This window comes from Felis catus, chromosome A3 (assembly GCF_018350175.1).
Source record: "Felis catus isolate Fca126 chromosome A3, F.catus_Fca126_mat1.0, whole genome shotgun sequence".
Taxonomy (NCBI): domain Eukaryota; kingdom Metazoa; phylum Chordata; class Mammalia; order Carnivora; family Felidae; genus Felis; species Felis catus.
In genome coordinates, this window is record NC_058370.1 from 34,674,728 (window position 1) to 34,699,247 (window position 24,520).

General features: G+C 38.8%; 1 protein-coding gene, 1 long non-coding RNA gene and 1 other non-coding gene across 10 annotated transcripts in view; 1 reads left to right on the plus strand and 2 right to left on the minus strand.

Moving 5' to 3' along the window:
- PLCB1 (phospholipase C beta 1) overlaps positions 1-24,520 on the plus strand; it is a 695,993-nt gene that overhangs the window by 596,016 nt on the left and 75,457 nt on the right. For all 3 annotated transcript variants that reach the window (XM_023251450.2, XM_023251452.2, XM_023251451.2), the window contains exons 28-31: positions 12,040-12,116; positions 12,224-12,313; positions 12,784-12,841; positions 13,447-13,533. In XM_023251450.2, the coding sequence (XP_023107218.1) occupies positions 12,040-12,116; positions 12,224-12,313; positions 12,784-12,841; positions 13,447-13,533 (312 nt within the window). The remainder of the gene's footprint in view (positions 1-12,039; positions 12,117-12,223; positions 12,314-12,783; positions 12,842-13,446; positions 13,534-24,520) is intronic.
- The window catches only part of LOC109498079, a 51,549-nt gene that overhangs the window by 2,707 nt on the left and 24,322 nt on the right, over positions 1-24,520 (minus strand). For 3 of the 6 annotated variants that reach the window (XR_006595361.1, XR_006595358.1, XR_002741038.2), the window contains 4 exons: positions 15,174-15,285; positions 13,294-13,385; positions 12,728-12,909; positions 10,810-10,955 (listed from right to left, as the gene is read on the minus strand). This is a non-coding gene — a long non-coding RNA (uncharacterized LOC109498079). Of the gene's footprint in view, positions 1-10,809; positions 10,956-12,727; positions 13,018-13,293; positions 13,386-15,173; positions 15,286-24,520 lie in introns of all 6 variants that reach the window. The other 3 variants (XR_006595357.1, XR_006595359.1, XR_006595360.1) reach the window with 3 other exon arrangements.
- Positions 387-521, minus strand: LOC111559955. The gene has a single exon (XR_002741416.1). It is a non-coding gene; the product is annotated as a small nucleolar RNA SNORA70 (small nucleolar RNA).

A 24,520-nucleotide genomic window follows, 5' to 3' on the forward strand; every position in this document is an offset into this window, starting at 1 on the left:
AGCAAGAAGAGGACAACACCAAGACTCTCAAGAGTGGAGGGTCTACCATTTGTCTAGGGGGCCATGATTAGGGATGTATTTCACCCCACAGCCATCTGGGATGAGCCGCTTTTTAGACATCATTGGCTCATTCCTCAATTCATTAACTTGTTAAAGTCCCACTTTTTGGAAATGTGACTCTTCTGGTTGTCAGGGAACTTGAAGTTGGCCCTGAATAGGGCCTTAATCACATACACCTTGTTCTGAAGCTTGGTACAGATAGACATGAAGACTTGGTCAATGTGGACCCTGGTCACTGTGCCTTGAGGCTTTCCAAAGGCACCCTGCAAAACTGTCTGGAGTTTCAACTGGGGATAGTAAATCAGACATGAATGTCCACTGGAAAGGGCTGTCTCCATGGTCCCTTAGGGCAACCAATACAAACAACAAGCTGCACACACTACCACAGAGGCCACTGTTTGCAACTATTGCACACCAGGCCCCCAGGGGGGATAGAGCATATTCAGCTTAATTGGCTGCAGATTATAGTCCTTTTTTCTTTTTACAAACTGCCCATTCACATCTATTGCCTACTTTTCTGTTGGATTGTCTCCTTTTGACCCACAGAGTTCATGTGGTATCTTTGCATTTATTATTTTCAGAGGCTGCGCAAGTTAGAGAGTATGAAATACACTTATATAATCATTAATTCATCAATTCATCAAAAGTTATTGAAGGCCTACTGTAGGCCTCATACTGGTGGGAGAATTCCATGTGGACCAAGCCTAATTATAGCCCCTGCCCTTAGGGGCTTATGGTGGTTAAGAGTACAGGTTGTGAAGTCAGACAGATCTACTAATAGAATGCCCATCTTTATCAGGTAGCTTTGCTGCATAACAACAACCTCAAAACTTATTGCCTTAAAATGACAATTTGTTTAGCTCATGATTCTGTGTGTAGCAATTTGAGCTTGACTCAACTGGATGGTTCCTCTAGTGTTGGCTGGGCTCATTCATGTGTCTCTGGTTCAGCTGCCCCTCACCTAGGGGCTCTGCTTCTGAAGGTTGGCGGACTGTTGGCTGGGTCAAGACAGATGACTGATCCACATGTTTCATCACTCATCAGGCTACCCTGGGCTTGTTTATGTGGAATGAAAAGAATAAGAGCAAGAGGAAATTGGCAAGGTGTTTTGAGAGGTCTCATAAACTTCTTTCTCCATCTTTGGTCAAAGCAAGTTGTAAGATTTGCCCAGATTTAAGGGTTAGGGAAATAGATTCTATCTTTTATTTAGGGGAGCTGCAAGTCACATGACAAAGAACGTGAACACAGTAAGTGGCGGAGAAGTAGAACAATAATGTACACACAGCTGTCATAATTTGGATATGAGGTGCAATAAAATAATCCAAAGACACTTAACACAGTGCCTAGAAGATAGTCATCATTCTTTACCAAAGGACTATTTGCACAAGATTTAAAGTGAGAAGACATGACTTCCATTTTTAGTTGCATAATGTTAGCTAAACCATTTCACCTCTTTGAGTGTATCCTCATTTCTAAAACAAAAATTTTGTACAAGAATGCCTGTAAACTCTCCCTTTGACAATAATGCTAGTTTCCTTTAATTATAAAATCAGAGATGATCCAACTCTTGGGACTATAAAAATAATAATGAGGATTTTAATTTGAAGCAATAAATAAACTTTAGTTTTTCTTTTGTGTGTGTACACAATATATCTTAATGTACTTCTATGTGTTAATTGGCAACTCGTTAGGTAACATTAAGAAAAAAAAAGTATGGGGGGGCGCCTGGGTGGCTCAGTCAGTTAAGCGGCCGACTTCAGCTCAGGTCACGATCTCGCAGTCCGGGAGTTCGAGCCCCGTGTCGGGCTCTGGGCTGATGGTTCACAGCCTGGAGCTTGCTTCCGATTCTGTGTCTCCCTCTCTCTCTGCCCCTCCCCCGTTCATGCTCTGTCTCTCTCTGTCTCAAAAATAAATAAAACGTTAAAAAAAATTAAAAAGAAAAAAAAAGTCTGTAAACAGAACCATTCCCAAAGGCAAAGAAAATAATAGTTTTGACTTATGTCAACTTAAAGAAGTTTAGGGAACAGAAGGGAATCTGCTCAAAGGAAAATCCCAAAACAGAACCCACAAGTCTGATAATTTAGTTTGTGCCCCCTGGAATTATAAGACTCATTGCCTACCCCCCCTGACAAGTCAGGATGCTGATATGATATATTTTGCATTAAGAAAAAAAGTAGGTGACATGCTGTGGTATTTATCTTCACAGGCAGCTCTTCTGAGTCTATATTCCAAAGGGACTGTTGAAATATTCAACCCATGATTTATTGCCCTATTTTAGTAACACACCACAGGACAAATCACATATCTTTTACTCAGATCTCCTTTGCTAATTATTTGAAAACCGCCAATCTGAGCATTTTTGCTACTTACCCACATGTAAGTAGTAACCAATATTTATTTATTTTATTTATTCTACATTAAATGATTTTGACATCTTTCAAAATTATGAAGCCTTACCCTAGAACTGTGGTGGTTTGGTTGTTTTCTCCACTGATTGAATCAGATATAATAATCTCAACTAACTTGATGAAATGCAAACTTTACTCACTGGCAAACCGAAGCATCATTAGCATACCTTAAATAGAGCTCCCTTTATCAAAGTTCTTGATATTTTAAAAAGTTTGAAAATATTTCCAGTTGATAACCTCATGAAATACCAAAATATCATTCAAGGGAGTATGTTACAATGATCGATTTATATTTTCAGAAAGCTGCAAAGTTGATATTTACCTCAGCATAGTTTAAAAATGAAAAATAATTTTAAATGTTATGAATTCATTGGACCAACTTACTGACATTGAACTAGGAATCTTGGTCAGGTTTTCCCATTTATTTATTTATTTATTTAGCCCAACAAGGAAAATTTTCCAAAGATCCTTTAGACGTTTAGACCCAAATAAGCTACTGTAAATTCTATGTGGCTATGCAAATTTAAAAACGAATAATTTCATAGGTATGAAAGAATATCTCAGAGAACGATCGTTGCCCTTTTAGTCCAAGATTTTACACTCATTCTGAAAAGAAATGAAAGCTAGTGGAGAGTATCAGTTCCACATGGATCAGACCTATCTGTTAGCTCACAATTAGACCCTCAATACTGGTGCAGTGTCCAGTACACCATAGGGGCTCAGTAAATGTTGGTTGAATGAATGAATATTTCTCAGTTCGAATGGCTAGGATACATACCAGTGTGAACATTCACCTTGCATTTAAATTGTCAGTAACGGGGGTGCCTGGGTGGCTCAGTTGGTTAAGCATCCAACTTCGGGTCAGGTGATGATCTCCCAGTTTGCAGGTTTGGGCCCCACGTCAGGCTCTATGCTGACAGCTCAGAGCCTGGAGCCTGCTTTAGGTTCTGTGTCTCCCTCCCCACACTCACGCTCTGTCTCTCTCTGTGACTCTCTCAAAAATAAATAAACATTAAAAAAATTTAAAGTGTCAATAATGCATTTAGTACATAGATCATTACTTAGTGAATAAATTCTTTGTAGAAGTAAAAAACAAAAAAACAAACAAAAAAAAAACAAATTATAGTGAAAATTCAGAGTGGATGCTTTGAGAGTGGAAAAGAGGGTGGTACCTTCTCTGGATATTCCTGGAAGGGGAAGGAGGATGGGTTGTGCCTGAAATGTGAACATTCTATACTTGACTTTTTGTTCATTTTCCAAATTGTCCTTCTTGAGAAGAGACTCCAAACATGACAATTTTTGTCCACGTTTGTTTTTTTATCCCTTTTGAGTTAGAGTCAAGGAACTATTCTGTTCCATGGAAACCATTCTCTCACCCTCAAATGGCTAACCCTAGTGAATTTCAGCACGGAGCTGAAAACAAGCATGAAATTATATTCCTCCAGGGCTTTCCTTTTTCGCTCCTTAAAAGGTTTGGAACATTTAACTAGAAGAGTTGTCATGAGTGGTAAACAAATAAGCCCAATGACTGAAACGTGTCTATTCCTTTGGGCCAGGAAAAAGAATCATATAAAAAGTTAAAATTAAATGTTGTTTACTGCATTTCAGTTTAACCATGTACTCTCTAGGTTCTTTTCCCTAAGAATTCTAAACTAATCTTTTCTTCTTTCCTATCTTCAGTGAGTTTTGTGATTAATACATGATTGAACAGTTCTGTGAGTAGAGTCTATCTGCTAATAAATACACCAAAAATGAGCATACCTTAGGTTAGTTAAAAAAAACACTTCAATTATTGTGTGAAAAAACCCTCTTCTGGGTCCTATTTTCACATCTTATGCAATAGAAATCCTGGACCCAATACTCAGAGAGGTTCCTTTATCTTATTTGGAGGTTCCTATTTCTATTTTTTTGTCAGGATTCTCTTGGTTGCAAGTAACAGAAATCAATATTGAACTAACTTATATACAAGAAAGATACAAAGTAGATCACATGAGAAAAGTTTGTCCATCCACACCAGGAAAGGGAAGGCATGGAGAACTAGATGCCAGAAACGACGGGCAAAACTTTCTATTTCTGTCTGCCTGTCTACCTGCATTTCTCTCCTTTTCTCTCAGTTCTGTGTGTCCTTCTCCCTCCCTCCTTTTCTCTCGCTCTCTTTCTCTCTCTCTCCTGCTTTTCAATGTGTATTAGCACTATTCTTTTCCAGCAGCACGTAGGCTTCCCCTTCTTAGAAAATATAGGCACCAACCCTTCTAAGTTATTCTTTCTCTAATAGCAGGTTGGAAAAATCTGGAGGAAAAGCCTTGTTAGGGTCATGTGGTCAACCAAACTTGCAACCTTAGACCAATCATCTGTGGCTAAAGTCAGGGTATGACTGGTCCAGCTTGGATCAATGCCTCCCCTAGACCAGTTACTTTGGCCAAGGGATGGGGTAAAAAAAAAAATACAGTAGCTCCCATGGAAACCTGATCTGGCATAGAACCAGTTCTCAGAAAACAGAAGTTCTTCTTGGAGAAGTAGTGTTAGGTAGATAAAACCATAGGTAAACCCCAACTCTCTTTTTAGTGTAGGAAAGAGATAAATTATTGAGATGTGTATATATATATATATATATATATATATATATATAATATATGTATATATTATATATATATAATCCCATTGCCAGTTTTGTGGGAGTCTGACAATAGTGGCATATTATTAACAAAGACATAATATTAATCATTCTGCCTCCTGGACCTTAAGTAGAGGAAGATTAAACGAAAACAGTAAATGCCGAAAAGGCAGAATTACAGTGAGAGTGATGGTCTTTTGAAAATAGCTGGAAAGGGCAGAATGCTACAGGGAGGGGTCTGTAGTATGGAAGAGTGGGAAAGACCAAGGGGAACTGAGCAGGATGGAAAGACATTTACATATTTGCCATATTAAACACAGAGATGTTGTCGTTTTATAACTACATACTCTTTATGATTCTGTGGAAACACTGTTTTCATTAGTTGCATGCAAAAGCCATGTTTTAAAAAACATTTCACTATAAGGCATTTGTTCCCAAAGAAAACCTCGCTTGTTAAATATATATATATATATATATATATATATATATATATATATATATTTGATAGTATTTCTAATAAGACAGTCCATGGTGTTAGACATGATGCTTCATTGTTATCATCAATGTCAGTGTCAGTGTGGTTTTAAAACTTAAAAGAATTCATTCTTGGGGTGCCTATGTGGCTCAGTCAATTGTGCACCTGACTCCGCTGACAGCACAGAGCCTGCTTGGGATTCTTGCTTTCTCCCTATCTCTCTGCCCCTCTCCTGCTGGCATCGTGTGCGCTCTCTCTCTCTCTCTCTCTCTCTCTCAAAATAAATAAATAAACAAATTTTTTTAAAAAAGATTTCATTCACATTTTCTGAGTACCTATTTTGTATAGTGTCTGGGGTTCCAGAAAAAATATTAAGAAAAGGAGATTGCAGTGGTGGCATTCTTTTGGGGAGCGATAATAAAGTATGTACACACAAAAGTAAATATCTGTAAGTGATTTATTTATTTATTTACTTATTTATTTATTCATTTATTTATTTTTGTAAGTGATATTTTATAGAAAGCCAGTAAGGGGTCAAAACCTAGAGTTATCTGGGCCGTCAAAGGGGTGTATCAATGAAGGCTGGTTTACAAAGGGAAGAGGCAAAGAGAGGCAGACAACTTGGCTGGTACCCACTCCCTTATCAGAAGCAGAGTAGCCCAGTATAATGGAACTTTCTACAATCATGGGAATGTTCTACATCGTGCTGTCTCCCATTCAAATGAAAATATCATCAAGGTAGAAGAATAACATGAGACAAAGTATAGAAGCATGTGTGTGCCTGGACAGTTCTGAGAACAAAATACTGCCTAGTTTATCTGTATATGGTGAATGCTAGTCAGGAAATTTGGAGCTGGAGCAGTTGAGGAAAGAGGGCCAGTTAAGGCTTTGGTACATACGAAAAGGAAGAATATTTGGGATGTAGTGGAAAGACTGAGGAGAGACTGAGGGCAGGAAGGGAATTCTCACTGAATCCAGACCAGAGTTAGTGAAAATCTATACCAGAATGCTCTGAACACAAAGCCATGAGATACATCGTAACAGGAACAATTCACAAATCTCCATGACTCACTAGATGTGGAAAGTACCTAAGAAGGAAATCAAACATAGTGTCTACTTTTGAACTGAATGATAATAATTAATGGGAAAATACGATGAGCTATCTTCTATGAGAGACAAAACCTAAACTTGCTTATAAAATGTTGAGATGCTGGTGAGCCATCTTCAGGTAGAGTGGGGCAAAGGCAGTTGATAATGCTGAAATGAACTGAAGAGTCAAAAAAGCGACTGTGGTAATTACTGAAGATACTATAAATTAAGGAAAGAGAGTTTTGTGTGAGAGTGGTTGGCAGCTGGCACACTGTCAGAAGGATAGGATAGAGTCATCATCCCTAGCTGTGGGTAAAGGCACTGAGGTACCATGTTGAACTCATCGGGGACTGGTGGTATATTTTACATTTTTTAAGGAAACAGCAACATCTGTTGGACGCTGTGAAAAGTACTACTATTAAGATTGGACCTAATTATTTCACAAATGAACTGTCCTTTTATTTTTTTTTATTTTTTTTAATGTTTATTTATTTTTGAGAGAGACAGAGACAGAATGCGAGTGGGTTAGGGGCAGAGAGAGAGAGAGAGAGAGATACAGAATCTGAAGCAGGCTCCAGTCTCTGAACTGTCAGCACACAGCCTGACGCAGGGCTTGACTCACGAGCTGCGAGATCATGACCTGAGCCGAAGTTGGACGCTCAACCGACTGAGCCACGCAGGTGCCCCTCCTTTTATTTCTTTTAGCTTAAGGATGCCATGAAAAAAATTACAAAGATCCTAAGGTCACTATGAACTAAAAAAGTTTTCAAATTTCTGGAATAATAAAAGCTATGTCCTGAGAAATGGCCAGTAAATATAAATAACAAAAAAGTTTTTGTAATCTCAAAGCAAAATCAGGTGAATTCCAGTGGTTGAAGTGGAAATGAGACGGTGGAGTTGAAATACGGAGCTTGGACATCGAAGCTTTGGGTGCGGTAATTGGTCTTCCATCTTAGGGTTAGAAATGAAAGGAAGGTCCAAGATGGAACAAAATTTCAGGGTTCTGGGAGGCTGAGGAAAACAAAGATGTATTTTTATGCAAAGGGAATGTGTCCAGCACAGAAGGAAGTTTGAGAGGAGAAAATGAAATGGTAGATCAGGTCTGGGAAACCAGGGCAAGAACCTTCCTCTTGGAAGGAAAGGTGAGGAAACCAAGTCAGGAAGCTACCAAGTAGTCTGTAGGACTCACATGTGTGTTTTTCCTCTCAGCTTTCACAGCCATGCCAGGAAAGAAATGTTATCCTTGCATCAGAAGTGAGGAAGCTGAGTTTGGGGTAATGAAGAGAATGTAGATGAAGTTCCAAAGATCATCTGAGACAGAGAGGAGGGAATATAAGGGAATGTCTTAGTCTCTTTCAGCTGCTATAACAAATTACCACAGATTAAATGGCTCAAACAATGAATGTTTATTTCTCTTTTTTCTTAATGTTTATTTATTTTTGAGGGAGAGACAGAGAGACAGGGAGGGAGAGAATCCCAAGCAGGCTTTGTGCCGTCAGTGCAGGGCCCGACACAGGGCTTAAACCCACAAACTGTGAGGTCATGACCTGAGTAGAAATCAAGAATTGGACAATTAACCAACTGAGCTACCCAGGCACCCCCAAAAACATTTATTTCTTACAGCTCTCTCTCTCTCTCTCTCTCTCTCTCTCTCTCTCTCTCTCTGTTTTAAATTTTAGTTAGTTAACATACAGTGCAGTATTGGTTTCAGGAGTATTTTCTCACAGTTCTGAAGGCTGGAAGCCCAAGATTAAGGCTATAGACCTGGTGTCTGGTGAAAGCCCACTTCTTGGTTCATAGATGGCCATCTTCTCACTGTGTCCTCACATGACTGAAGGGGTGACAGAGCTCTGTGGGATCTCTTTTATAAGAGCACTAATCCTATCATGAGCTCTCAAACTTCATGACCTAACCACCTCCCAAAGCCCCACCCCCTAATACAGTCGGTCACATTGGGAGTTAGGATTTCAATATATAAATTTGGTGGGGGGGGGGGGGGGACAAAAACTTTCAGTCCATAACAGAGGGCTTCTTCTAAATTGTCTCCATCATTCTCAGTAATTTAGACAATGCCTCTCAAACTGTAACGGTGAACACAAATCTCCTGAGAATCTTGTTTAAAATGCCACCTTTGGTTTAGTTGATCTGGGCAAGGGCTTTGAATTTCTGTTGTGTTCCCAGGCAATGCTGCTGGTCCATGCTGGTCATCTATATGTTGAGTAGCAAGATCTAGAAAGCCAGGTCATTGGCCCAGAGTTTGTAGAATAGTGACATGTATTTAGGGTACTTGATAAATATTTGTTGGACTGTGGCTAAAATGAAGAGTTAGATAAAGGTGCGTGTTCTGGGAGCCAAGGAGGTGGGAACTCTTTCAAGAGAAGAGTAAAGAGCAAGTGCAGATGGTCTGAGGGAGGGACAAGGAGGAGGCCAGCGGATGCAGCAGCCAGGGAATTTCTGTGGAAGTTTGAGAGACTGCAGGCTGGCAATTGCATCAGGTATGATACCAAATCAAAAGAAAAGTCAGAATTGGGTGGGGAGAGGGGCACCTGGGTGGCTCAGTAGGTTAAGAGTTCGACTTTGGCTCCGATCGTGATCTCGCAGTTTGTGAGTTCAAGCCCTGCATCAGACTCTGTGCTGACAGCTCAGAGCCTGGAGCCTGTTTCGGATTCTCTGTCTCCCTCTCTCTCTGCCCCTCCCCAACTTGTGCTCTGTCTCTTTCTCTCAAAAGTAAATAAACGTTAAAAAAAATTTTTTAAAGAATTGGATGGGGAGATGGGCTGTGGGATCTCAGGGTCAGGGACTTCAGTGACTGGATGGTGAGGTGGCTAAGGATGAGGGCAAGAGGTGGAAGGAAAGCAGGAAATGTGAGCAGATACTGGCATAACCAAGAAAATAACATTCTGAAGTCAGGTGAATGATATACCAGATGACAAAGTGGAAACAGAAGTATGAGGGCCATTGAATTTAAAAGCGTTGCTAAGAGGTTTTGCCATGTTGAGCAGAATGAGGACAGGCCACAGACATCTTCCCAAATCTGGCAAAGTTTCCAAATCACCAGAGGAGGTTTTGAAAATACTGATTTCCAGGCCCTGCCCTGAGACATTTGGAGTCCATATGCATAGGCACGAGCCCTGGAATCTGCATTTTTAGGAAGTTATCCAGGAGTGATTCTGATATTGCAACCAAGGTTGGGGATCCTTGCATAACCCTCTATAACTCCTCAGGGTGAATGAGAAAGAAGAAAGATGCTCTGGGGAAGGAAAGGTGCTGAGTGCACACCCTCAGCTAGAATCGGGATTGCAGGAATCCTCAAGGAAATTTCCAGAGTCTTTGCACACCAGAATTTTACATTTAGAGAGTTTCAAAAATAGTACTACAAAGCTGTAATATGTCACGATTTCTTTTTTTTTTAATGTTTATTTTTGAGAAAGAGAGCATGAGTGGGGGAGGAGCAGAGATAGTAGGAGACAGAGAATCCAAAGCAGGCTCCAGGCTCTGAGCTGTCAGCACAGAGCCCCATGCAAGGCTCGAACTCACAAACTTCCAGATCATGACCTGAACTGAAGTCAGACGCTTAACGGACCTAGGCACCCCTTCAAGATTTCTTTAATTGTGATGGTCATGATCAGGCAATCTCTTTTGAGTGATCAAATAGGTTTTCTGCTGGCCCAAGTCCCAGTTAATAGTTGTTCAGATTTAGTCCACTTCACAGACAAATGCATCAAATTTCACATTAATGTTAAGTTAATGTGCTTTCTTTATTGTAATTCTCTAAGATAATTTCTCCTTTAACGTTTTATTCTCTTACTTAAGAAGGATTTTTTTTTTCAAAAACAATTCCTAAAATCATAACGAAAAGAGGTGGGGAAGTGGGGAAGCCATCGAGCCTGATTTGTTGGGTTTGTCCCCAGCTCTGTCACTTATCACCTCTGTGTCTATGAGCCCAGAACGTGATACACAGGTGTCAGGATCTTCACATGTAAAACAAAGATAAAAGCATAGCCTCACAGTGCAGTTCTTAGAATTAAATAGGAATCGAATACATTTAAAACTCTTCAAACTGTGCCAGACATACATAAATTATCGATGAAAGTTTGCCATACTCTGATTATGTTGCCTTATCACTGTGGCAGTAACCACTTATGTTAAATTGGTCAACTTACCCAGTTGTATTTGAGAGTCTCCATCACGGGTGAACAGCAGTGGGGTCTTTCATAGGAAGCCCACACTGTCTACGTGGTGCTCCAGTAAGAAGGGTTGAGTCCAATTACTACCGCTGTCTGAGTAATCGCAAAAGTTTCCATAGGTTCTCCATGTGGAAAAGAGAAAGAGATGGGACTTATGTACCTTTATATAACTGAGAAGTATTTACTGAGCACCTACTAAATGTTAGGAATTGTGCAGAGGGCCAAGGATATGCAAACACAAACACAGTCACTGCCCTCTTGAAGCTTGGTTTGATAATAAATGCAAGACAATAAATTAATTGCTTTCATGGCATGTGTTAATATTCGATGGCACTATACCATAGAAGAGAATTTCCGACATTCTTTGGAAGTTACCCACACAAGGACACAGCCATCAATTTCTAAGATGGGCAACTCATGGTCCTTGAAGCAATTAAACAATGAATCAGACTGGGGGCGCCTGGGTGACTCAGTCAGTTAAGCGTCCAGGTTCGGCTCAGGTCATGATCTAACCATTTGTGGGTTCAAGCCCCACACCAGGCTCTGTGCTGACAGCTCGGAGCCTGGCACCTGCTTCAGATTCTCTCTCTCTCTCTCTCTCTCTCTCTCTCTCTCTCTCTCTCTCTCCCCCTCCCCTGCTCACACTTGGTCTCTCTCAAAAATAAATCAATATTAAGAAAAAATAAAAAAAAAACAATAAATTAGGTGGAAACCAAGAATTAAAATACACAGTTGATTATAACTTGCATTTGTATCATACTCGTGTTATTTTCAGCTTCACTGTACCTCCAAGAGACAAAGGCATTAATAATCCCATTTATTACAAGAAAATGTAGATTCAGAAAATGTAGCACCATTGACCCAAATGGTATTTTTGATATCACAGAATGAGGACTGGAACCTGAGCCCTCCACCCCTCCACTGTTAGTTGTCTTTGCACTGAGCCAAGCTGCAGTAACCAGCACAATAGTCTAAGGCATCCTGTTTAATTCAAAAGGGATCCAAAGAAGACTTTCATATTAAAACTTAGATAATGTGATGGTTTTCAGTGACTTCCCCATTGCCTGTGAGATGCTTGGTAATTTTAACTATTGTTAAACATCAATCACAGATTTCCTAACTAGATATACCGTTGTCTGGGGGCTCAAGGGGAGAGAGTCTTTGTTTATGATTGTGTAAAACAGTAAACACATTTTCTTCCCCCAGCTTATTCAGAAATTGACGGATGTTGCCGAAGAATGTCAGAACAATCAGCTGAAGAAGCTCAAAGAAATCTGTGAGAAGTAAGCCTGCATTCTCTTTACAATGGGCTTGTGCCTATAAATGTGTTACACACAATTTGCCATTTGATTTGTCTTTTTTTTTTCTTTTACTTCCATTTTGACTTCAGGGAGAAGAAGGAATTAAAGAAGAAAATGGATAAAAAAAGGCAGGAGAAGATCACAGAAGCTAAATCCAAAGACAAAAGTCAAATGGAAGAGTAAGGAGAAAGAACCCCTTCTCCTCCAACTTTTACCTGGGGATTCTTTTATTCTGTTAGAATAACAGCTTCTCAAACATACAAAGACCCATTTGTGATGTTTCTCCTCTAATTAACCTTTCAAAAGATCCCTTTTGTAAATTTTTCAACAGGGAACTCATAGGGCTTTCAATAATGGACTGAGGTGCACCCAGGGCCTTTTAGTTAAAGATTGAGTAAGGAGCGTCCCTTAGGAAAAAAGCAAATCCTCAGTTCCCCTGCTGTCAGGCAAACTTCCCAGCATTTAGTGAACACAGAGTTTGCCCTTGGGCAGAACCTGACTTTTGTCCAGAGCTAGCAGATTGTACCTTTCTTGCCACAGCAGTAAGAATGTTGAAAGTTCTGTAAACTTTCATCTGGAAGTCTGAAGCTCACCTCTTTGTTGATGCTGGATGAGTTCATATAATGATCTAGTTGTCATTTGCTCTTAGGGAAAAGACAGAGATGATCCGGTCATACATCCAGGAGGTGGTACAGTACATCAAGAGGGTATGTCGCTTAATCTCTCTCTGCTTTGCACACCGCGTATGATTGTTCAGCAAGCACAATGTGAGCCTCTGGAGGAAAATGCCAGGCCTTGTATCTATTTATCACCACCACCCAGTAGAGCTGTTTCACAGAGCAGGCATTCCATAATCAAGGTTTCTGCAAGTTTAGTTGCAAACCTATGTATAAAAAGGCTTATCTAAAAATAAATGTCAAGAATCATTTTCAAAGTGAGGAGCCCAGAAACACAGGATCAATAGGGGATCCCCCAAAAGAACCTGTAGCTGTCATCAATGTTAGGGAAGACGGCAATCTCCAAAGGCACTTCTTCATATTAGTGTTTGAAAATTGGTATCATGGAACTTTTCAAACTTTAGCAAAAATATAAGAATAGCATAATCTATTGATCACCTCACCCCCACCCTGTGTACCCATCACCCAGGTCTGACACTTACCAACAGTCTCCTATACTTGTAAGGGCAGTTCTTGATCAAGATATGAGATAATTAAATGTATGACATCGATCTGAAAAGCTTTCCACTTTTTTCTGAAAAACATTCACTTATTAATGTTAGATGAACATGACTTTCTTTGTAACTTTCTTATAGTTAGAAGAGGCACAAAGTAAACGGCAAGAAAAACTTGTAGAGAAACACAAGGAGATCCGTCAGCAGATCCTGGATGAAAAGCCCAAGGTAAACTGAACCGAATAATAAAACACAGTAACTTCACTTTTCCTCCATTTAATTACAATAAAACCTCTGTAGGTCATGTACCCTGCACACAGTCTCAGATCAGTTTTTACATGTAAAACTCATGTATCTTTCTCAACCATGGTAAAGATCTTTCTATAGCAATATTCCACACAGGTCTATTATCACCCAGTGAGCTTTAAACGTTGCAATTGCTTGGAACCCAGCTCTTGAAATTTTGGTTTCAATTGGTCTGAGATATGGTTCAGGTGTTTTTTGAGGCACTTGCCCTCTCTCCCTGCCAGAACAGAGAAAATTAGAGAAATTAGCCAAGCCTCTTGCATACTGATAAAATATTGTAATGTCAGGCTCTGTCCAGCAGAGGGTGTCCTGTACCAAAATCACCCTGGTTTTTAATCCAACAAAATGTTCTCATAAACCAGAAAAAAAACAAATCTTTTTTTCCCCCAGTAATAATAGTTTATTATGTCTCCTCTTTCAAATTACCTTATGCTTATTGTTTGGTCAAAATCAATTGTTTTATGAATATTAACTTTGATTATCAGTAAATCAAATACTTTTAGTTTGGCAAAGAGCATCTTGGTTTTGGATCATTACATATATTTTCATTCATCACTGAGTATTTGTGAAAAATATGCTTTTCAGTGTTATTATTCTCCTATGTGCATTTAAAATATCTACTCTAAAAGGTACAGCTATTTCATACAAGTACTCTTTAAACCTGCAAAGCTCAGAAGTGTTATTTTCATTTCTTTGTATAGTCCATTCATCAATTTACTTTTTATAGATTTTTTTTAGCTAGTTCTAAATATATTCTTGTGGTTATTTCTGCCCTTCTCCTTTTGTATTTATTAGACAGGAGATTTATTTAATATTTTTAACTCCTAAAGTTTTTAGGCTTGGCAATATAGATGAAGCAGTAATGAAAATCTGAGAATTAATAATTACTTAAATATGCTGCCAATTTTTCTGTTTTTCATGTAAATGTACAGTTTAAATATTCTTAGCCACCATCTTAGGTTGATTATACATTAATAATAAATTTTAAGATGATTTCAGAAATGGCTATACCTTCCATTGATCCACTGATGGATCTTTTATAATGTTTAGAGCAAACGATTCAGGTCCAACTGGAATTTAAGCGGCACATTAACACCCTAATAATCAGTCCCAGGTGATATATTCAGATATATACATTTTCAATCCATGCTGTCTGAAAGCAAACATGTCATTACTTTGTACACTGCCATAATATACGTTGGTTATGATTGATCTCTTATTAGCCAGTTTTTATATTTCTAAAAGAAAATCTCTCTTGTGAGACATAGAGTTTTATTTCACTTTGTTTTTGTCTTTGGTCCAAAAATGTCTCATACTTGTCTCATAGATACCATGCAATCACAAATGTGTTTCAATTCTGTAACTCTCAGTATAAAAACCCCTACGAGGCTTTTCAGTTACTGCTCTAGGTCATCAGGATTAAAATCAACTTTGGTAGGTATTAAAGCGCTTTTAAACTTATGCACTGGACATAGGTAAATGTTACAAGAATAACTGTTGGATAACTTGTCAGGGTGAATTCTGCAGCAGTTTTACAGAAAACCCAATTAAAACTGGCTTACACAATAGTAACCTTAGTAAGTCATATTCCTGGAAGTTCAGATGTATTGTAGTCTGAGGAATGGTTAATTGAATACTTCAGCAACCTCATCAAGAATGCACTTTAACAGAAACCTATGGGGGAGGGAAAGGAAAAAAAAAAGAGGTTAGAGTGGGAGAGAGCCAAAGCATAAGAGACTCTTAAAAACTGAGAACAAACTGAGGGTTGATGGGGGGTGGGAGGGAGGGGAGAGTGGGTGATGGGTATTGAAGAGGGCATCTTTTGGGATGAGCACTGGGTGTTGTATGGAAACCAATTTGACAATAAATTACATATATTACAAAAAAAGAAAAAAGAAAGAAAAAAAAAAAAAAGAATGCACCATGCCATCTCAGTTTGTTGCCTTTCATGCCTAAGCTTTAAACCCACAGTCCTAAAATGACTGCCATAGCTCCATGCATCACATTACATAAGTCATTCAAAGGCAAAAAAAGGTAATGTCTTCATCTTATAGCCCTTTATTTATAAGATTAAGGAAAAGCTTCCTATATCTTCCCAATAGCTTTCTCCTCATTGGCTAGGATTGTACCATATACCCATTACTAAACCAGTCATGGGTAGTAGAGTGTAATCTTCACGATTGCCTTAGAGTATTAAAGCTTGCTCAAAAGGGTGGAGAGAGTTCAGCTCCTCTTCAGTTTCATAGTCAACAGACACCGGAACAAAACTGATGTTTTCTTATCAAAGATATAGAAATATCAGTTAGGTAGTTAATTGTGTGTGCCACTGCCATATTTATAGCAATTTCCCATTTCTTTTTTGGACTTTTAGCAAGAGATCTGAAGTGTTTCTATGAATTTTTAGTAGTTGTTTCGCCTTCACTTTTGTTTTGTTTTCTTTGCAAAATTCTGAGCCTGTCTGCACATGATCAGTTTAGTCTGTCCAAATATAGCTAATAATCAGAATCGAACAGTGCTATGAACTGAACTGTGTCCTCCCAAAATTCACATGTTGAAGCCCTAACTCCCAATGTGATGATATATGAAGAAGGGGCTTTGGGAGGTGTTATGTTTATTTATTGTATTTTTTTTTCATTTTTTATTGAAGTATAATTAACATGCAGTGTTATATTAGTTTCAGGTGTACAATATAATGATTTAACAATTTATACATTATTTAGTGCTCATCATGATAAATGTACTTCTTAATCCCCTTCACTTATTTCATCCATCCCTCTAACCACCTACCATCTAATAGCTACCAATTTATTTGCTGTATTTAATGTTTGTTTTTGTCTCTTTTTTGTTTGTTCATTTGTTTTGTTTCTTAAATTCTACATATGAGTGAAATCATATTGTATTTGTCTTAGTCTGACTGATTTCACTTAGCATGATTCTCTCTAGCTCCATCCACGTTGTTGCAAATGGCAAGATCTCATTCTTTTTTTTTATGGCCAAGTAATATTCCATTATATAAATATACCTCTTTTTTTAATCCATTCATCTATGGGTAGACACTTGGATTGCTTCCATATCTTATAATATTTCCATATTGCAAATAATGCTGCAGTAAACATAGGGAAGCATGCATGTATCTTTTCAAACTAGTGTTTTTGTTTTCTCTGGGTAAATACCCAGTAGTGGATGTACTGATGCCTCCATACTATTTTCCACAGTGACTGCACCAACTTGCATTCCCACCAACAGTGCATGGGGATTCCTTTTTCTCCAAAACCTCACCAGCACTTGTTATTTCTGTTGCCTTCATTTTTTACTGTAAATAGGAACAAGTGATATCTCTTTGCTTCTCATCCATGTTGCCCTTATGACCACCTTGCGTCTGGATTTGAAGGTTGCCCTTGGAGATTTTTGTTTTCATGTCGAACTAAAGCATTTATTAAGTGATGTTCTTCAGAGCTGATAAATTTTGTGCTTCGGAACCATGACTTTAATAATAAAATAAGAAATCATGACTGTTAATATTGTAGGACACAATGGCTGATCAAAGGAAATGTCCGTGGTAGGAAGGAGCAATAGTAAATAGTGACGTGAATAAGATCAAGTACAGGTCGTGTGGAGAAAGAACAAAGCACAGGACAGCAAATGTAGGCAAGTGAAAGTCCAGGCCAACATAGCATTCTTTCACGCTCCTGTAATTGCTGGATGTGGACCAGAAATAGGATAGCACCAGCTTTGAAATAATCCCTCTTCACATCCAGTATGAAGCTTTGAAGTTTGACATAGATATGAAGGAAAGTAACAAAAGCAGAAACAATATGGAAAGTGCAGTAACTCAAGGGAATGAAACTGACCAGCAGTGTTTATAAAAGAGGTTAACTGAGTCAGTTCCATTCGGTTAGAAAGATGAGAAGGTAGAATGATTTTACGACGTCTAGAAATTTATGAGCTGTTCCATCACTGAATGTTGGACAAAGAAATTGAGTTGACTCTATAGTAGGTAATATTAAAGATAATTGCAACCTTCCTATGAAGAAGAAAGCATGACAAAGTTCACCAAGGGTTACTGAGGGTAACAGATTCCTTCTTCAAGTATTTTAAAGTGGAATAAGTAGTTTTTTAATCTAGAAACCAATAATGGCTAATCTTTTGCTTACAACAAAAATATACACCACACGGCATCATATTTCTTCCTGTTTGTCAGTTTCTTTCACCATATCGTCAAATATAATCATTTAGTCCCTCTTCATCCAGTTATTCTAACTAATGTAATAATGTGTTTAGTGTTCCTAACCTCCTCCTAAACAGGGAGGAAGCTATTTACATTCCTATATTCTCCTGGTATTACTGTTTTGAGCTATTCTGAACCACAATCACAAGCTGCATAATTTTTCAAGCCTGTGATAACCAAACAACTCCTTCAAAATTGAACAATTATTTTTTTAACAAAGGAAATTTAAAAGCCAATTGCTGAAAGACAACCGTTCTTCAATGGCAGGGAGTTCTGACTGGATTTAGAGCAAGTTATATATGAAGATTAACCCAAAGTGCAACCTTCTAACCTTTTACTCAACCGCGTGCTTATGATCTGTAAGTATCAACTCAAGTTCCTAAAATTATTCCCACCTTCCAGTAGAACAGTCAGAGGACAATGTGCCTCAATTAAAACCATTTCATTTCCAGGGATGCCCAGGTGGCTCAGTCAATTAATCAGCCAACTTCAGCTCAGGTCATGATCTCATCGTTCATGAGTTCAAGCCTTGCATCAGGCTCTGTGCTGACAGCTCAGAGTCTGGAGCCTGCTTTGGATTCTGTGTCTCTCCCTCTCTCTCTCTGCCCCTCCCCAGCTCGTACTCTGTCGCTCTCTCTCAAACATAAATAAATGGTAAAAAAAAATTTTAAGCAAAAAAAAACCTTTCATTTCCATACTCGGACCAAGAACTTCCACCCTACTGGCACATATTTGGTAGGGAACCAAATTTGGCCAGCCACAGTTTGAAAGTTTATTTTGGAACATCCAACTTTGTGACATGTACCAGGCCTTTTTCATATAGTGTCCATTTTTTTTTTCCCACTAAAAAAGAGATCAATGAGTCTATTTCTTTTGTATTCATTTTTGAGGGCATTGGGGAAAATGGAAGTAGGTGAATTCTAGAGGCAACTGATACAATAGATAAATAGCTTGGCCCTCAATTTGATGTAAAATTACACTGTGTATTCCTGTACAAATGTCCCTCTGAAATTTCTTAAGTTGCAAACAACAGTAGACGTCCTTGAAAGAGAATACTCAGCTCCTTTTCAGTAGAGTTCTACATTCTGGAGAAATGTTCAGTTGCCTGTTTCCTAGCAGTGAAACATTTCATTCAGTCCCTAAGTGTATGCTATTTTCAGCTTTGTTCAAGGTGTGTCTTTTTATGAAATCTATAGCTTCAGAGTTCTTAAGAGGGATGCAGTAAACCCCAGCCAGTCTTTGAACTCTTGGTGACATAATTGGTTTCCTTGGGATTTCCATACCTGAGGTTGCCAAAGCCAATAGGAAAAAGGTATATGTGTACAAAAGGTGATAGGAGCAACTCACACCCCAACTGCCGGTAGAGAGAAACCATACCTTCTGTGGTCACATTCAAGTCTAAACTGATTCATTATAAAAAGGACCTCTTGCCTTTTTCTTGAACACTTCAGAAAGATTTATTTTAATATGTTGAAGCATTGTTAATCAGGAGTTGCCCTGAATCTGCTGCAAATATTCCAACGTATATTGATCACTTTGCAGCTACCGGCTCTCGTTATAAGAAGAATTGTCTTTTGAGGGGACTTTTTAATGAACCATCTCCATAACCTCATAAAACAGTCGATAAATGTGGAATTTACTTTTTCTCTGACACTTAATTTGTCTTTGATGCTTCTTAGAACACAGGTTTTCTGTTTTAATTGAGCTCATCAATAAGAGAGAATTCCAGGAAGCTTTAGGGCATTTTAATTTATAGAGAAAGAACATTTCATCATGTAGCTTACTGGTCCTTTTTTTTTCCTCCATCAGGGGAATAGAGACTGATTTTCCTCATTTCCCCTGACATCTTTAGAACCAACAGGGTGAGTGACTCATCCTTCTGGGTGAAGTGAGTCTTCTCAGACCGACCACTGGGCCCTGAGACAGAACTCTCAATGTAGTGATTGTAGTCTTGTCTTCCCAGTGTTCAGGAAGAAAGAGACTAGGGGATTTAAAGTAAAAGCTTCTTCCTTACACGATTAATTTGTGTGTCCCCCGATCCTCTGCAACTTGATGGGGAAATGTGGATTCTCCCTGCCATCACCCATTGGACCCTCTCATGGAAGCCAGACCACAGAGTGTAAACTGGCTGCCAGTGGACTATGTTTTGCTCATTGTCAAGTCTTGGTAGACCCACCCAATGGTTTGTTTTTTGTTTTTATCTGTGGAAGGAACTTCTTTGTCATTTGTATCAATGTGAATAATTGTCTTTTTAAAAATGTAGTTATTTATTATTTTCTTGATGTAAAACTTGGCTATGTTGACTCTCCTGCACAATACTAGAGCAATAGAACAGTTTTAACTCTGTCTTCTTTTGATTTATTTTTGAAATGTATTAACAATTCTATACATTTCTGAACAAATGAGACATTCTTATTCTTTGTTACACAGTCAGTGTTCATTTAGATTTATCTACATATTCACAAGACTTTTTTGTTCAGCATTCTGTCTTATGTCTCAGACTGGCCATTTGGGACCATTACCTTCTACACCTTTAGAAGTTCCTTTATACAGTCTACAGGCGGCAAACTCTTTGAGGTTTTTGGCTTTGTTTTCATTTTCATCTGAAAATGTCCATATTTTCCTCCATTCTGAAATGATACTTTCACTGGGTATTTTAGGTTGACGGTTATTTGCTTTTAGTGCATGGAAGATAAAATTCCACTGTCTTCTGGCTTCTCTTGTTATTGAGAAGCTGTTAGCCTCAGTGTAATTCTTTTGATAATAACTTGTATTTTTCCTCCTTTTATTGCATTTAGGACTTTTTTCTTATATTCTGTGCAGTTTTTCTAAAATGTGTCTAAATATGTGTTTGAGGTCACCGAGTGGATAACTTTCCTCAGTTCTGCAGAAACTCAGCCATAGTGTCAGCAAAAATGGCTTCCATCATGTTATTTATATATAAAATAAAATGGACCTTTTACTCCATCACCTCAGATTTGTAACTCTTCAGTATTTTCCATCTTTTCATATCTCTGTGCTGCCCTGTGGGCAATTTTTCTCTGGCCCTTTTTTGAATTCACAAATTCTTTGTTTACACTGCTCTTACACTTTTCCACAGAGTTTTTTAATTCCAGCTTTTGTGTTTTATTTAATTCTGTAAGTTCTGTTTGGTTTTTTGCTTGTTTTGTTTTTGAGAAAGAGAGAGGGAGGGAGAGGCAGAGAGAGAAGGAGGGAGAGAATCTTAAGCAGGCTCCATGCCCAACACAGAGCCTGATGCAGGGCTCAATCCCATGACTGTGAGATTATGACCTGAGCTGAAATCAAGAGTCAGATGCTCAACTGACTGAACCACCCAGGTGCCCCTGGTTTATTTTCAAATCAACAATCTGTGTGCCTGGCTTATTATAAGGAAAGTTTCCTGTGAGATTCCTCATTCTGTACAAGCCACAGGCTTGGAGTTGTGGCCCCACCCTACAAGGCTTTCAAAAGATGAATTCAAAATTTCCAGTGTTAGCAAACGCCCTCAGGGCAAAAGTGGCTTGCCTGTCTAGGCTTGATGTCCCTGCAGTTTGGGCCTGATCGTTCTTTAAATTTTTGTGGCTCTTAGGTTCTTTAAAGAATATAGTTTTAATATCACATCCAGCCTTTTTAGGCATTTTCAGTGGGAAGGATGGTCCAAGTGGCCTAACCAACCATTACCAGAAATAGAAAATCCCCACATGGTGTTTCTAAAATGTTTGAATTAGTTAACATCTTTATTCGTTGGGATTCACCTGGAGAAGCAGAACCTGTAGGAGATTCTTTATCACAGAGCTGCGCGTGCGCACGCGCACACACACACACAAACACACACCCAGGAGTCAGAACAACTAAAGGAAAACCCAAAGAGGAGGGAAGATGATTCCAGACCCCATTCAACAGATCTGCAACAACACGTGTGTGTTACAGAATGGTCGCTGCCTCCCTCCTCAGCCCTCCAACTCTTGGGAAAGTCTCCCTTGTAACTTACCCTGGAAAAATACAGAAACAGAACTTTGGGAAATGTAGTTCAGCCTACCCAAGTTGGCACATTACAAAACCCTCACACTAATATTTAATACTCAGAAATTTTCTTATTTAAAAAAATCAATTTCTCTTTAAAAATTAGATTATATGATTACAGACAGCCAACCTGTAGACAAATCCCTAGGTCTGAGAAGAGGCTCCCCTTAGGCCCACATGGCATTCCCCTCATGGATTTCTTTTATCTATTAACCCCTGTAAAGCAACTGCGTTTGAGATTTAAACAAAATCGGAATGGAGGTTCACATGGTTGCCATTGATTCCTCCCCCTTTTCTCTACCCTATTAACTTACTTTCCCCTTCATTTGTCTTTACTTTCTTTCCTAAAGATTAGGAAATGTGGGAGTGCCATGATGGGTGTATAGTTTAGAGGGGAGGAGATCCAAAGCAAATACTCATGACCTGCTAGAGCAGAGAGTGTATATGTTGATGGGGTTTGGACTCTTCCCAGAAAGAACTGAGGTTTAACATTAGGAATAGGATGAGATGGACTTTAATCCCACTGACTTTCATCTGCCCACCTCCCTAAGCAACAGAGTCCATACAACCATAGATGGCCCACGAAAACTTCTGAATTGACTTCTACTCTGTGTGCCTGCCCTTGTAACATCATTTATGTGAATTTTGCCAATACTAATTAGATGTTTTATTCCAAATGTATCCCTAGTTTGTTTTTATTTTATTTTATTATTTTTTTAATGTTTATTTATTCTTTGAGAGAGACAGAGAGAGCATGAACAAGGGAGAGGCAGAGAGAGGGAGACACAGAATCTGAAGCAGGCTCCAGACTTCGAGCTGGAAGCACAGAGCCTGACGCGGGGCTCAAACTCATGAACCATGAGATCATGACCTGAGCTGAAGTTGGATGCATAACCGACTGAGCCACCCAGGAGCCCCTCTAGTTTGTTTTTAAAGCCCTGCTTTGGTATAACTAGAATAATAAAAATAGTCGAACATAACACGTCCTAAATACTTTTTAAAACAAAGAGTTTAAAGATTTCATTGACCTCGGGAAACCACTACCTGATTTTGCCATGGCCCTCAACATTTTCAGGGGAAAGATGGCAAAGGAAAACCCAGAGAAATATTTACGTATAGAATATCCAAATGGGAAATGTCTTGGTGCTTTGAAACATTTGTTGAAGCAGCATGCAGAGACCAGATGAAAAGCTATTGCAGAAGGAAAAAAATCCATGACCACTGAACTGAACAATGCTGAAGAAAATTTCAGTCCACACTAGGAAAGCCGTTTCTAAGAGCAAGAGTCACATTCTCTATTGTGCACGTATTCTGCCTAAAGGCCAAATTAATGTAACAAATCTACCATGTGGAGTCCTGCTTATGCATTTTCTGTCAATAAAAATCAATTGATACAAGTCTTCTGCATTTATTATAATCATTTGCTGAGGATAATCTTTGAATTTGACAAGGAGACCTTTGAATTTGTGGCTGAAACCAAGATAAGTAATATTTTCATATTTCAAAGAATTCCACATTTCAAAGAGTTTTATCAGTAGAGGTGGCTTTAACTTTTGCTGATGTTTGTGATGGAATAATAAACAGGGCATGATGATTCTGATAGTTTGCATGGATTCTTCATGACATACCTTTTATGATCATCATACACACACACACACACACACACACACACACTCACACCCAAACAACTCTATACAATTGGGGGAAGCTTAACATATTTAACTATTTTGGCATCAACATGGATTTTGCCCTCCCTAATTATGCTAGCATATGGGAAATCCTGTCTAAGACAGTAGCCAGCAGCACCTATATGTTTTTGGTGACATAAAGAAAATAGGAAATATCTTGTCTTCTAGCTTTGGTTCAAAAGGATTTTTTTTTCCAGGGCACCTTGGTTAAGCGTCCAACTCCAGCTCAGGATATGTTCTCACAGTTTGCGGGTTCGAGCTCCATGTTGGGCTCTGTGCTGACAGCTCAGAGCCTGGAGCCTGCTTCAGATTATGTGTCTCCCTCTCTCTCTGCCCCCCTCCCACTCTCACTCTCTTTCTCTGTCTCAAAAATAAATAAACATTAAAAAAAATTATTTTAAAAAGGATGTCTTTTCCTTTTCCTTTGAAACTTACATATTGTTTGTTTTTAAGTAGTTCTTAGGTTTTATGAAATACATAATAAGCTGTTGCAATTCTCAAATTTATTATTGGGACTTTGTTTTAGGTGGAATCAAAACTATCGCAAGACTTGCAAAGTATCATAAAACAGTTAAGACTTCTTTATAATTGTTAAGGTACCAAGTGCAGCACTCTAGCCAAAGCCACTATCAGTCCTCAAATGGATTTCTAAATAGCCTCTTCACTGGTCTTCCCACTTCCACATATCTATTCCCAACAGGGCAGCCAGAGTCATCTTTTAGAATGTAAATCAGGTCGCTCCTCAGTTCAAGACTCTTTCATGGCTCCCATCTCTGTCAGGAATAAAAGTCTATAAGGTCCCACATGATCTGACTCCACTTTGCGGCATCCCCTCTTTGTTTTCTCATTGACCTACTCCCCACTCCAGCCATCCTGGGTTCCGTGCTGGGCCCCAAAAAGACAGGGGCCGCCTTGGACTGTTGTATGGAGTATTTCCTCTGCCCAGAATGCTCATCTCTTAAGGGTCCGC